The sequence below is a fragment of the Aedes aegypti genome, chromosome 2 (assembly GCF_002204515.2).
Source record: "Aedes aegypti strain LVP_AGWG chromosome 2, AaegL5.0 Primary Assembly, whole genome shotgun sequence".
Taxonomy (NCBI): Eukaryota; Metazoa; Arthropoda; class Insecta; order Diptera; family Culicidae; genus Aedes; species Aedes aegypti.
In genome coordinates, this window is record NC_035108.1 from 153,239,128 (window position 1) to 153,253,720 (window position 14,593).

General features: G+C 36.3%; 1 protein-coding gene across 1 annotated transcript; it reads right to left on the reverse strand.

The window, feature by feature from the left end:
• Positions 1 to 276: 276 nt before the first annotated feature.
• On the reverse strand, positions 277 to 14,119 carry LOC5569590 (zinc finger protein 706). The gene is made up of 3 exons (XM_001652824.2): positions 13,968 to 14,119; positions 13,618 to 13,765; positions 277 to 830 (listed from the first exon to the last, which is right to left on the reverse strand). Exons 2-3 carry the CDS (start codon positions 13,759 to 13,761, stop codon positions 741 to 743), a joined length of 234 nt encoding a protein of 77 aa, XP_001652874.1. The 5' UTR covers positions 13,762 to 13,765; positions 13,968 to 14,119; the 3' UTR covers positions 277 to 740.
• Between the last annotated feature and the right edge of the window lie 474 nt (positions 14,120 to 14,593).

Genomic DNA, 14,593 nt, shown 5'->3' on the forward strand with positions numbered 1-14,593 from the left:
TAGCTGCAAAAATCAGTGAATTGGGTAGTGAACAAAAGTTATACACTCTCTTGAGTGGCCAGATGAATGTTCATCTGAGGATTGGGGGAACTGGGGCAAAAAAGAACCTTGTGGAGCAATAGTTCAGTTGTAAAATTGGTTATACACTCGTTGAAAACAGCTTGTATAGGTTTTCCGATGATTATGACTATGAAAATATCGATGTATGTATGTATAAAAGATAGTAGATAATTGAATCGACTCCACCAAAATCGAATAAAAATAAAACACCCATTCTTTAATGTTTGTATTGTTTATTGAACAAAATGTAGAGATACAGAGTTTTAAAATTTTTTGCTACACATTACTCCAACCATTATATATCTTTGTTTGACTTTTAGTGGCTATGGTACTGTTGTCGAAAGAATTTAAACCATCATGGAGAACTGCTTGCGAACAACCACTTATTGATCGGTTATGTTTAGTGCACATAATGTATCATTAATGCTATAAATAATATTGATAAATTTGTTTTCTTTTCCGTTTTCGCTAATATCCATTGTCAATCACTGGTGAAGAAAATAAATTCTCGATCCATTCCCGTACAGCTGGGAATAACGTCTTAAGTTTTGTGGCGAGCGAGCTCTCGCAGATTCGGCCCCTTGTAGAACCCATATTCATACGTGTAAAATGAACAAGAATGATTAGCAATGCTGACTGCTGATTACTTGCACCCTGACGACATGGCTGCGGCAGTTGCGTTATACATCCTTCAGATCAGCTGGCAGTTCCGATTTGGGATGTTTGTTTTCGAAGTGCTGCTTGTAAGTCTTGGGATCCGGCATTTGGGACTGAAACGAGAAAAAGTGTGGGGAATTATTTTTTTATGTACCGTACAAAAGTAAAGTACACAATTATTTAGAATAATCACTTTCGTAACATTTCCTATTAAATCTCCCAGGATTTGGTTTATTCAAGAATTGACGAAGATGGAGTTAATGACATGTTACAGTAGTGCTTGTAACTACTCTCAGATTAATCCTATAGAAATATCTCCAGAAATTTATGCTTAGGTTATATTCCAGGGTTAAGCTTGGTGATTTTCCTGTAATTATACCAGAAATGTTGTTAGATAATCTCTGGAAATTCGGAGAAGTTCTCCGAAAATGTCTCTGAATAAATTACTTGAGAAATCTCTTAGATAATCTTTGAAGTGATACTTAAAGTCATCTTCAAGAAAGAGAGCCAATTTAATGCTGAATTCATAAATGAAACGAAACTAACGAAAGTTTTAGATGAATTTTTATTCCGAAAGTCCGTAAAATATGCTCTGGATAAAATTAATCACTTTATGAATTCCTGAAGAATGTTACTGAGGACATCCTTAAAAAACTTTGGAAGAATCTCTGGATTTTTAGAACAATCCCCGACAAATCCTCGGTTTTTTTCCCTCCAGAATTTTTTTACGAGAAAATCTCCAATCAATGCTTAATTTAATTTCTGTAGAATTTTCTCCAGAAATATTTTCTAAAATTGAACGTTGATTCCCCTCTAATTTTTTACAGGATTGCTTCGCAAATTATCAATGGATTCTCCCAGGGCTTCCTCCAGAAATTTTCACGGTAATTTCTCCATTAATTTCTTCGGTTGTTACTTGAAAATTTAAGATCATTTACATAATGAGGGTTCTAATGACGCATTGATTTGAAATGTTGGTCAATTCAATACTTTATTTTTTGTAAATAAGTCGACATAATTAAATGAAAGCAATGGATCGACACACCTACAACGTTTTAATAACTCATTGCCTTTCGAATAAGCCATAGCGAGTTTTGTTCAGATCACAGAAATATGTACAAAAATGTTGGTATGTGTTTTGGTGACCTCAAACTTTTGCACGAGATTTTACGAATTGTATTTATTTTGCATCTTGGTCCATTCATTTGCTGAAAAACAACGAGTTACATACTCGGTTACCAATGGCTTTTAGGGCGAGATCATAAATTATGAGAGATAAGGAAATTAACAATCAAAACACGATTTGACATCTTTGCATTTGGAACTAGATCAGAGAATGTCTAAAGAGAACGCGTGCTAAAGTACAGAATTATCCGAAAAAAAACATAAAAAGGTGTTTTGAGAAGAAACAAACATGTCCAACATCATTATTAGTTTTTCCAGCATTTTATGCGCTAATGACTACCACAAACATTATCGACCTTTGGTAGGGATCAGTCGATTTGACGTATGGCTTGGGTCGTTTTATAAGCCTTTTCGCGAAACGTTTCAAATCAGCTGAGCTCTTTGACAGTTCCTCTATGAAAAAGACAGCCCTGTGTTTCCGCCGGTCCTTCACCGATGTAAACAAATGCAAACACGGACTTGTCACATGAAAAGGCCTATATTGAACGGACCCAAGCCAAACGTCAAATCGTTTGATCCATACCAGGAAGCGAGCCTGTTTGCGGCACACGGTGTGCTGAAACACACATATTATCGAACTTGCATGAACCTCCGATCTTTTTTCACTAAAAGTTAGCCTTGGTAGTCAAAAAAAGCTTGCGGCATATTAAAAAATCTTTCATCGACAAAAATTTGAAAAAAGTCGATTTTTTATTCTTGCTTCTTCTCCATATAAGGGTTCATAGGAGAATATTAGAGTTACACTAATTTTTATGAATTTTAACGGTTAACGACCAATTTGACGTATATTGAACACGAATGAATTATCAGATGTTTTAAATTGAGCATAATTTCCTACGCACACTCATACAATATGACCAGCCCATGGTAGTATGCCGTTTTATAACGACTTCACTTATTGACATAACCTTTTATAAATTTAGAATAAACACACTACAACTCATCAATGTAATCTAGGCCGGCCTAACCTTTTTGGTTTATTTTAACATAAATGGTTGATCCGTTTGCAATAATAATCCGACCAGAGAAATTATTACCTTTAATGAAAATACTAAAAATCACTACCTTTTAACTCTAATATGTTGCTTATCTTGACAGATAGGCTTATTTCGTCTGCGACTTACAGACTTCTTCAATGTCGAGTGCTCGTCTTTTGGGCAAGCCTGATTTAATCCTTGTTCCCAATTCTACTGCATAATTGGAATCATTGGAAAATATTAATAAATATGAAGCGTTCATAAGATAGTTGCAAGCCAATAAAATTAAACAATTACATACAGCCATAAACATAAACAGATATACAAATACATAAGGCACTGCTCTGTTTCAATTTCATACGGCATTTTTTACTCCTTCTTACATTGTTGTTCACAATTATTTTGAAAGAGTGAAAGATAGAGGAAGATTTTTACGCAGAGCTCTATACGGTATGTCTACCTTTAAAACTTGAGCTTATACAAATATTGAAAAATATCTTTACATATACAGAATATGAAAGGGTTTTATGCAGAAAAATTAGAATTTCAAAACAAAAAATCTCTAAATACCTTACATTTCATGTAAGTGTAACAATATAATGCGATATTTATAAAGTTTTTATTCAGAATTGTATTGAAATCTTGTAGCCGCTCGTTGTAAAGGTTTATAGAACCTCCCACCATTAACGTATGCTTAGTTCCATTCACCTATCTAAAACAAAATACTAAAATTTATGTCTTCATGTTCCACTCAATTCTCCAACCTCGATATTAAGAAAGTCATCCATTAAGGGAGGTACCGAGTTACAGAACACCAAACCAGTACATATACAATCGAAAGGACCACCCCGATGGTCATAAAGCCATAAAATCTAAATTTCACTTTGGTTCTCAAAGTCGAGATACGAAATATAAAGTAAGGGAGAGTTGATTATAATAGTTAATGAAATTGTTGAGTCTGTTTTTCAAAATGTGCCGTCCATGAGTGGGAGGTCGTAAACCAAAGTGCGGGATTACATTGGATCGATTTGCTATCAACGCCGCATTATTCTTCATTTCTCGATTACTTTTTCAAATCGACGTAAGTAACTTTTATACGGTTTTGAGAAAATTAATTAGGAAAAATCACAACTGTTTTAAAATGAATCACCTTTTTAACATTTTTTTGCCGTGTACTTCGCTCAAATTTTGCATACACTCAGCTCACGTTCAAAAACTAGGTAGTTTCTATTATTTCCCACAAAAATAATTATAAGAAAATGATAAGCCGTTTCATTCAGTTACTTTCGACGTTTTTCTACCAGTGTAAAATCGGCTCAAGTAGTGTTTTGTTTTGATTCGTGGTTAAGTCACTTTGTCTCTCCATATAGCGGGGCGGCGAAAGTAGTGGTTAGGTTGCGAAAGTTGAAAATGTTACTTTCGTCGTTTTGTAAATCCGGAAATTAAACGTTCTAAAAGTGAAAAGTTGAGTTGGTACAGAGCGGTACGTGTAGAATTCCGCCTGCTTAACACGTAGGATCGATAAAGTAAGTGTGTATACTTTTTTGACTTGAGTCTGTATGAATAAGTTTTCGAGATTTTATGACAAACGATCACGCTCTACTGTGCGCAATGCGAAATATAAGGGCAGATTATTGAACGCGCAAAACTTCATGATGGACTTGAAACCATATTAAGACTGTATAAGCTATTCACTGTAAATCATGTTAAATTGAATTATCTTTCAACACTTTTGTGTGTATGGTAGAAGCGCCGATTTTGGCCATACGCCAGTTGTAGCCATCATGTATTATCAACCCGGGAGCATCTTGACAGCTGCAGTACAACGTCAATGTACCGAAAAATTTTGGTCCGTGGTACTGTCAAACTCAATGAAATCATGGAGTGTGCTCAAAATAGGGCGTAAACTAGAATTATGCTTGATGAACATAAAAAAAGTTTTACAATTTTTTGTTTGGCATTTGTAACATCATTATAAACGAATGATCACCAAGTAGCGATTCTATAAAAAGATTTGTACGGTCATCGGGAAGATTTTGTATGGCCCACGAGGGAGTTTTGAATAGTGGTGTGATGTGGTCCGCATGCTGTAAGTTGCTTATAGTAACCGTTCCTTTGTTTACGAAATTATTTTTTGGCCACTTGGCAATTCAAAGCAAGACAAATTTGTTAGGGATCGTTCAAATATTACGTAACACAACAAGGGGAGGTAAGGGATATTTTGTAATGTTTCGGTCCATACAATAAATTGAAATTTTCCATATAAAACCTGTTACTTCAGGAAGGGAGGGGGTTTAAATTGGCAAATTTCTTAGTTACGTAATATTTGAATCATCCCTTAGATATTTACGATGATCATTAATTTATGGGAAATTTACTGTAGTTTTAAGCTTGAAATCAATCTGAGATCATATCAACTCGCAGTACATTTTCTTTTGCGGATTTGAACACTTTTTTTCTTATACTCACCACCAGATGTCTAAGTTTCAATCAGATAAGCTTATTGGATGAAGTATCCCGCTTTTACGAACGCTAATATCACCAAAAATTAGCCCACTTCTACAAAAAGGAATCTAGTGATCTGACGTTTGACTTGGGTCGCTTGATATGGACTTATCCACCGGTGCACTAAATTTACTCAGTCCAAGAATTTTGACACTTGACCGAAACACGTGGGAAGCATCTACGTGACCCATTAAAGTGTCAAAATTCTTTAACCGAGTGAATTTATCACACCGGTGGACAAGTTAATTCTCGCATACTCTGAGATAACGCCCTATAAGCCATTGGTAACCACGTGCGTAGCTCGTTGTTTCTGAGCGCATGAAAGAATAAGCATCCAAACCAACGTCACGGGCAGGTAGATCCTTTCTTCCCCATAGCGTTGTTAATACCATGAAAATCCATGCAAATGCTCAGAAACAACTAGCTACACGCATGCTTACCAATGGCTTTTAGGACGAGATCAGAAGTTATGCGAGAATTGACCGTTGTCAATATGTTGGATCCCTACCAGAAAGTAAGCTAACTTTTGGCGGCCATTACCGCTTCTAAAAAGCTGGATAGTTCATCCAATGGACTTATCCACGGTTTTCTTGTTGATTTTTTTCCGATCTAAATATGTTTACATAAAATGACATCCACGCCAACACGAATGTTCACCGGATGAACAATGCGTGGATGAATGTGCAACGAAATCGTTTATTTTTCTGTATACATCGCCAGCAGTAAAGGTTATCTTCACACTGAAAGTTGGAGCGTGACGTCATCGTACATTAGTTCATAGGCTTATTTGATTGAAACTTAGACCTCTGGTGGTGAGTATGAGAAAAAGTGTTCTAATCCGCATAGAAAAAAAACTGCAAATAAAAATAAATATCACTTATCGACTTCATTCGATCTCAAATAAAAAAAATAAAAAGATAAGGACACGGTCTTCAGCCATTTAGCTGCACGGAATGTAACTTAACACTAGACAATGGATAAGGATGCTCTTGTGGCACAGTTGAGAAACATTCCTGACGAAAAGTTTCAATAGCTGAAGCGGGAATCGAACCCACACCCAATGACACGATGCGTTTATATGCCTAACGACACTAACCGCACGGCCACGAGGCCCACAATATTTTATTTTATTTTATGTTACGGCCAGCGCTTTCTTTTGAGGGCATAAAAGCGATCCACAAATCAGTTAGGCTGTATTGTAAGTAATTTCTTATAGATTACTTTTCCGCAAAACAAAGCACTAACACGTCATTTAATCTTTTCACCGAACGAATGAATTGGTACGCTGTTAGGTTCATTTGGTGCTTAAACTTGGTGATTTTATTAAATTTATTTCCGTTGGCAGACGAACATATCAGACTCGCCCTTATTTCATTTCATTCCATTCGTTGTTTTGCACCCGTCAACAACGAAACAAAATTCCGATCTGCCATAGTGAAAAATTGTGCCGGCAGCGGTGGATGGCCCCATTGTTTACGTTGAAAGTAGGTACGTGAAAATTGCGTTATCTGTCACTTTGCGGGGGGGTTGTGTATTATACACCGTTTTACACAGCCAATCAGCATGTAACCTTTTGTGTTCAGTAGATCACATTGACATGATAGAGAAACATTCATTTATTCGTCAGAATTGATTCAAAACATAAGAAACACAATTCATTTCCCTTATAATTTGAACTCCCATACACCTTATTTGGCCAGGGTACTCCTAATTTGGCCACTCTCATAAGAAATCAATGAGTTTGGCCAATTTAGAAACCAAAACTAAATCTCTGAACGAAACTGGTTCGGGTGGGCAATATTTACCAACGAGATTTTCAAAGCGAAAAAAGTGGTTTTAATTCATGTCGAATAATATACATACATTATATGAATTGGAAGCCTGCATTTGACATATTTGTAGTAGAAATAGGGCTTCCAATATAATTTGTATTGACATTTTCTCTTAGACTGGCCAAAACCGGTGCTTTTACCGTACATGAATATGTAGCCTATGTGTATCCATTTCAGGGATTTCCTATTCTGATTGGAAAACTCTGCCGCATACGTCAATTAACAAGTACTGAATTGATTCAGCTATTATGATCAACTCCTTAGGTATGGAAACATTATAGACACCTGATGGAAAAAACTTGCATAAACTCACAGTATATGTCCAAGTTGGAACGTTTTTCCAAAATGAAGAATACAAAGTGTTCGTATGAATAGCTAGCTATCCAGAAAAGAATAGTGATTTTTTATTAGATAAAATGCGGCATACCACCATGGGCTGGTCATATTGTATGAGTGTGCGTAGGAAATGATGCTCAATTTAAAACATCTGATAATTCATTCGTGTTCAGTATACGTCAAATTGGTCATTAACCGTTAAAAAATCATAAAAATTAGTGTAACTCTAATATTCTCCTATGAACCCTTATATGGAGATAGGGCAAGAATACAAAAATCGACTTTTTTCAAATTTTTGCCGATGGAAGATTTTTTAATATGCCGCAAACTTTTTTTGACTACCAAGGCTAACTTTTAGTGAAAAAAGATCGGAGGTTCATGCAAGTTCGATAATATGTGTGTTTCAGCACACCGTGCGGCAGACATTAGCGCTCGTATTTAGAATTTGTACAAAATTATACTTTCGATTGAACATCAATTGATTCCCATGTTTCGACATTGAATTTAACATAAAGCAATTGTTTTTTAAACGTAAGGTGTAGATAAAGGCAAAACTTCCATTTTTCAAGAGCCCAAATATGAAGAAACAAACAACTGAACAACTGTGTATGCTGAGAATTTTATCGATTGACTACCTCCAGCAAATGGCAAATCGATCATGTTTTCGGCTTGAACGGTCGTTCAGTTCTCCAGATTTGTACTTCTGAAAATTTGTAATTTTACTTCGTTTGATCTATACCTTAACGTTATTGGGAATTCCTGGCTATGGTTACATAATTGGCCTATAATTGTAAAACTGCTTTTCGTTAAGAAATTTTAGATAGATGTCAAATTTTACTATTATTAGGCTAGGGGACGGACCTGGTGTAGTGGTTAGAACACTCGCCTCTCACGCCGAGGACCTGGGATCGAATCCCATCCCCGACATAGTCACTTATGACGTAAAAAGTTATAGTGACGACTTCCTTCGGAAGGGAAGTAAAGCCGTTGGTTCCGAGATGAACTAGCCTAGGGCTAAAAATCTCGTTAATAAAGTCAAACCAACCAACCAACTATTATTAGGCTGTCAAGAATAAGTGACAAACTCTTCAAAAATCAACAGTAAAACAGATTGTGAGCGTTTCAAAAATGTTAAATTCTCATGTCAAATATTCACAATTTCAACGAAAATAGTTAAAGCTTCATATTAAAATTCTATACTTTTGCATTCGTTTTGCTTAACTGAAAAACAGAATTTTTGCCTTTAAGTTTAGTATGGGGTGGGTTCCGCACTATGTATTATATCGTGATGCGAATTTGTAATTTGTCCGTGAAACGCGAATCGTCTGGTCACAATAAGTTGCAAATCAAAAGTAGGGGTAATGAAGGCACTGCAAGCTACCCAGGCCATCCTAACCTTTACAGTACTTTACAATACGAAGTTCTAAAATTCTGTATCTTCGCCGTCGTTCGATCGATTTGATGAAATTTTTACAAAAAATCACAAATGAGTTTTATTTTTGAAGCATACATTGATAATTTTGAACTTAAATTCGTTCGTTATGCTCTTCGTCGTCTTCCTTGGACTGATCCGCATAACTTGCCCAGTTATGTGGATCGTTGTAAATTGATCGACCTCGATCCTTTACAACACCGTCGTAAAGTTTGCAAGGCGTCATTTATTTCAGATGTTCTTCAATCTCATATAGGGAGACTTACGGCTTCGGCACCATGCGACTATTATCGGCAATTAAATTTCAAACGCCAAATTCACAGTATTATTCTATGAAAACATTCAGATGATTCTTTGTTCTGTCAGCTTCCCGCTGACGAGATTTCCGAGACGACACAAACAATTTCGCCAGAGATGTCATCAAATCAAATAAACACGCCACAAAATGCGACTGATTTGGAGCTACCGAACAGATTCGCCTGCAACACTTATGGGAAAGTTGCCGAAGACAATGAGGCCGCCGACAATAGTCACACTGACAAGAGATGTTCGCAGCGTTGCAAAAACGTTTCCAGAAAGATTTTAACAAGTCTGTCGCTGTGGATCGATAGAGGATTGAGCAGCGCATAAATATAAATAAACAAACACGTAATTTGTCTGCTGATGTCCGAGAAAATTACAAAAGAAGCGCGACATCGGCTTAGAATGCCGAGAATACGTAAGTTCCCCTAGATTGTCCAACTATTTTAGAAATGTTAAATGTTGATACTCGTCGTAGTGATCTTCGTTCTCATCAGTTCTTCCGTCTTCCAATATTTCGTACAAACTATGGCTATAATGAGCCTATAAGTGGTATGTGTCGCGTTTTTAATCAATGTTTTCATGCGTTCGATTTTCATTTGTCTCGTGTCTCCAACAAAAACCAGTTCCGTAAGATTTTGTTGTAATATTATAATTAAGTTAGTAGATGTAAACGATTAGCTTTAAGATCCGTATTGTTTTATAGTGTACTTTAGCGTTAAGAATATTGTATCATTGGGAATTTGTATTCTAGTGATGTGAAAAGAAGAGGAGGTTTTATGTCCATATGAGAAAGAGCTTTTAAGAAAGCTCTACTCGAACGGGCTTTTCTCTGCTCCAATAAATAAAGAAAGAAAGAAACTTGGTGATGGTTTCAGACTTAGGTACAGATTTTTTGGGGTACATGGGGTATTTCTAAATTAAAATGAAAATGAAATGCAAAAACCCTTCACAAAAATGTTCAAAAATCATTGTGAATTGATGTACATAGTAAGAGCTTGTGAAATAATAAGCTGGAAAACCGAAACTGATGGGATGGAACATCATAAATAAGAGAAAGTATATGACATGATGTCAATCATTCAATAACTCATGACACGATGTTTAATCACAACTGAGTGACAAATCATGAAATTTGAACCCGTCGAAAGGTATCGCTGCATGATAATCTGAAAGTGGCCCCTTAGGGTCCATACCAAAACCGATATCCGGGGAACATGTTTCCTAAATTACCATAATAGTTTCAAAAGTGTAGCAGGTGATATTTTCTATCAAATACACTCCCGTGCATAAGTTTAGGTTCACCCCCTAAAAACATACAAAAGTGTTTTGTCCATAACTCTGTGATTATACGTCCAATTGAAACTCTCTGTAGCGCATTCGAAAGGCATTGAGTTATTCTTACTTCGTAAGTATTTTTATAATTTTTTTTTTCTGAATTTTGTATACTGATTTTTTTTGTGTAAAAATGTGACTTTTTTTTTTCGAAAAACACGCTAAAAAACATGGCTGATTTCTTCAGCATTGGGTCGACCAAAATTTTAATTCAATAAGCCATTAAAATTGTAATCTTATATTCTTCGAAGAGGGCTCACGAAATTTTGGCGAAAAAAATGTCGCAACTTTAAGTAAAAAAAATATTACACCAAATTCAAAAAATGTGTTTGGAAAAATACATACGAAGTAAGAGTAATTCATTCTCTTTCGAATGCGCCATAGAGAGTTTCAATTGGACGTATAATCACAGAGATATGGACAATACACTTTTTGTGGGATCAACCCAAACTTTTGCACGGGAGTGTAGATCAATGTTACGTTTATTTTTGAAATTATCTGATGAGGTTTCTAACATTTTATCCATAATTTTCATTCAAAAATATGTTAGGTACCCCAACAAATTCGGACCTACATCCGGACCAATGCCGAGTTCAAAACTTATAATGCACGAATCAAATTTGTGATTCTTCCTGAAATCTCATACAAATCGATCGTACGATGGCAAAGATACAGAATTTTGAAACTATGATATCAGCACTCACTACTGTAAAGTTTAAAGAAGTGTTTCAATATTCAGTGGCATTACTACCTTTCAATATGCATATAATAGTGTACCAGCCTAGCATCATGATACGGTACTTTCTACGTATCCGGGAAATGATGGTTTTCTTGCACATAGCCTGACGAAGCAAAGTAACGGGTGCTTCCTCGTTGCAGTGGTTTGTTGCGTAACTGCAAAACCAGAAGTCAATTTGGTTTTGTTTGTTTTACCTTGGCCAGGAATCCGACAGTGCCAAATTTAAAGTGACATAATTTTACCGCTATGGAGTAAAGCAAACAAACGTGCGCGAGAACTTTTTACTTACGCAGCTTTCCGGTTTGCTGCCCTATAGGCGGCGGGTAATCGTATTGTTTTGCTTAAGTTTTTCATTTCAGCCACACCACAAACCGCGAAGAACGGTGACTCACATGCGGATTTTGTTACGCTCATCGCTTACGGATCGTTAGAACAAGACGACAAGTTCTACCAATTAAGAGAGTGAGTTCCTCTCCAGGGAGTGGAATCAACCCTTTAAAACCGACCCGCCAAGATGGAAGGGGCCTCGGTGTGAAGAAAATGTACGACGTCCCCAGTTCTGACGGTTCGTTACAGGAGGTGTCCGGGTGTGTACGACGTCCCCAGTTCTGACGGTTCGTTCCAGGAGGTGTGGCGTTCGGGTTAAACCTACTTTTTTGTATTCGACATTTTCGTTCTAAGTTCAGTGGGCATTTTCTGCCAAAATTGACGAGCAGGCCATTCCGGGTCGAGAGTGTTTGATAGTGATATAAGGTGGATACAGTATATTTCGGCATATTGCTGGAACCACCCACATACGCGATCAGAATCGAGGGAAAAGTGAAAGTGTGTAAATAAAATTGTGAGAAGAAAATGATTGATCAATGATCCGAAAAACCAGTGCCGCGGAGCTCGGACCGCTACAATAGGCACCACAATGAAAACCGTATCAATATTCGTTTGAACACTCGAAACATTTACAAAAATGTACACATTCGCCCATTATTGTGTTGTGTTCAACATTATTTAACGACATCACTTTGAATAAAACATTATAAAGTATAAATAATTTGCATTTAAACGATAAATTTTACTGTTTTTCTATGTATGACGGTTTTCTGAGGTACCTAAAACGGGGTATCTTTGATAATGCGGGTAATTTTGATAGTGCGTTACCCACCACATACTAAACCAAATATCATAATTTCTGTTAATCGGTTAAGTAAAACGAATGCAGACTAAAGAATATTAGTATGACACTTCATTTAAAAGCTGTTTTCATTTTTTGTAAACTGAGTTAGAAATTTCCATATGACGTTAAACGCCTAGAGGTATGTAATGCTCTATAAATGTTACGTAATTAATTCAATTTTGTTCGATTTATACTGCATTATCAAAGTTACCCCAAAACAGAAAACCGACTGTCGATTGTATGCAAAATTATATATCCATTCAAAATAAATCTTTTGGCAATCTATCAACTGCAATCGATAGCTAGGATGCGAGTACTTGTTTTAAAAATATAAACTATAATTCTTTGAAACAGCATGCATACATATTCAAGTTTTCTTAGAAAAAACTATCAAAGTTACTCCGTTTTACGGTACCTCATATTACCTCCTCATTTCCCGTATGTAATACTACCCGTAGATTATATAAAAAAAAACTATTTGAACTTACTGATTCACCAAATGGATTTAGGAGACAAACCTTTTTGTCTTGTATCTCGTTCTGTCTCATTTTCCGAATATGACGCATATTCCGAACAGTGGTGATTTTGAAGACCAGAACTATTTTTTTCAATGCCTCTAAACATAGGGACCATGATTTTTACAAAAAATGATCATTCTGTACAGACATTTTGAAGATTTCATTTAAAAAATCACTGTTTAAAGTCGAGTGTTTGGAATATGAGTCATGTTCGGAATGGAACCAAACGGTATTTATTGATGTAAATCTTTTGAAGGGTTCAATTTTGCTTCTAATACTTGTTTACGAGAACTGTTTCACTGTTATTTGCTTTTCCTGGCTAAAAAGTAAATACGAGGCTTTGAACTCGTTTATACAGCTCGAAGATTGGCACAGATTATTGTAGGTCAAAAATTACTGCTTGAGTGTCGCATATTCTCGATTCACTATTTCTGCATTTTTCCTTTCAATTCGAGCAGTGTAAAACATGACTGCAATCTATGACAGCAGTAGGCGTAGGAGCAGGTACCAGCTGTGCGTACCTACTTAGCCAAGAAAAAAAAATCGCAATAGTGAAAGTGTGGGAATTACCTTACACACCGCACAGGAGAAGACGAGTGCTTTCTGAGCAGCTTTCATCTGATCGCTAAGTCCATGGCCCTGCTGTTTTTTCATCTTGGCGGCCTTTTCTTGTGCCTTTTGTTGCGATTGGATTTTCTGGTGTCCTCGGGCCATTTTCCTGCAAAAATTCCAGATAGGGGGTATACACACATTAGACCCGTGCCTCTCGCAGAGCAGCACATGGAACCACAGATGTCTCTAGAAACATGCACGCTACGAGTAGTCACAAACTTGGGTAAAGCTACGAGTGGCCTCGTTGCTTTTGCAAACTGTGTTCCGTTCTAATCACATAAAATAATTTGTACTTATCCATCACTTACGTCAGTTATCACAAGTTATCGGGGATTTAAAAGTAAATTAATCAAATATTTCTTTATTATGTGTAAGAGTAATGTGCTTGTGCATGCAAAAATTTCTATTTACGAATGTGAGAAAAATTTTGACATTTGGTACGCATTCGTTCGTTTCTTTGCCGATAGGCGACGCATGCGAAGTGTACAGTAAGAGCGAGAATAAAGAACCGGTGTGATGGTAATTACAACACGTTTCATATTCTGGCGCGAAGGTTCGATTGCACACATTGCACATAACGGGAGAATTGGAAAATTCTAAAAATAGATAGAACAATGTATGGTGATTTGATTTAACTAGTATACATATAGTTTTCAATCATTCATGAATTCATAGTAATCTCTAGTGGCAAGGCGTTTGAACAATAATGTGTAATTGTTTTATAACATTATTGATTTCTGCTCAAATGATAAAAACCTGTTTGGATTTTGCAGATGTCTTAGTGGAATTTTCGATGGAATTGAAAGAAAAATAAATTAGGGATGGTACACAAATTATGTCACGCTAAATTTCAAATTTTGACCCCCCCTCCCCTTTGTCACGTTTTTTGTATGAGTCCTCCGAAATTTTTGTAAGACTTGTCACGCTTGGCTTG

What these genes read in the sequence shown, in the direction of transcription:
- LOC5569590 (XM_001652824.2), bottom strand. Translation starts at nt 13,761, where the DNA reads ATGGCCCGAGGACACCAGAAAATCCAATCGCAACAAAAGGCACAAGAA. An exon ending in TCTCCTGTGCGGTGTGTAAG is followed by an intron (nt 831 to 13,617) that starts GTAATTCCCACA and finishes TTCTCGTTTCAG; the next exon opens with TCCCAAATGCCGGATCCCAA.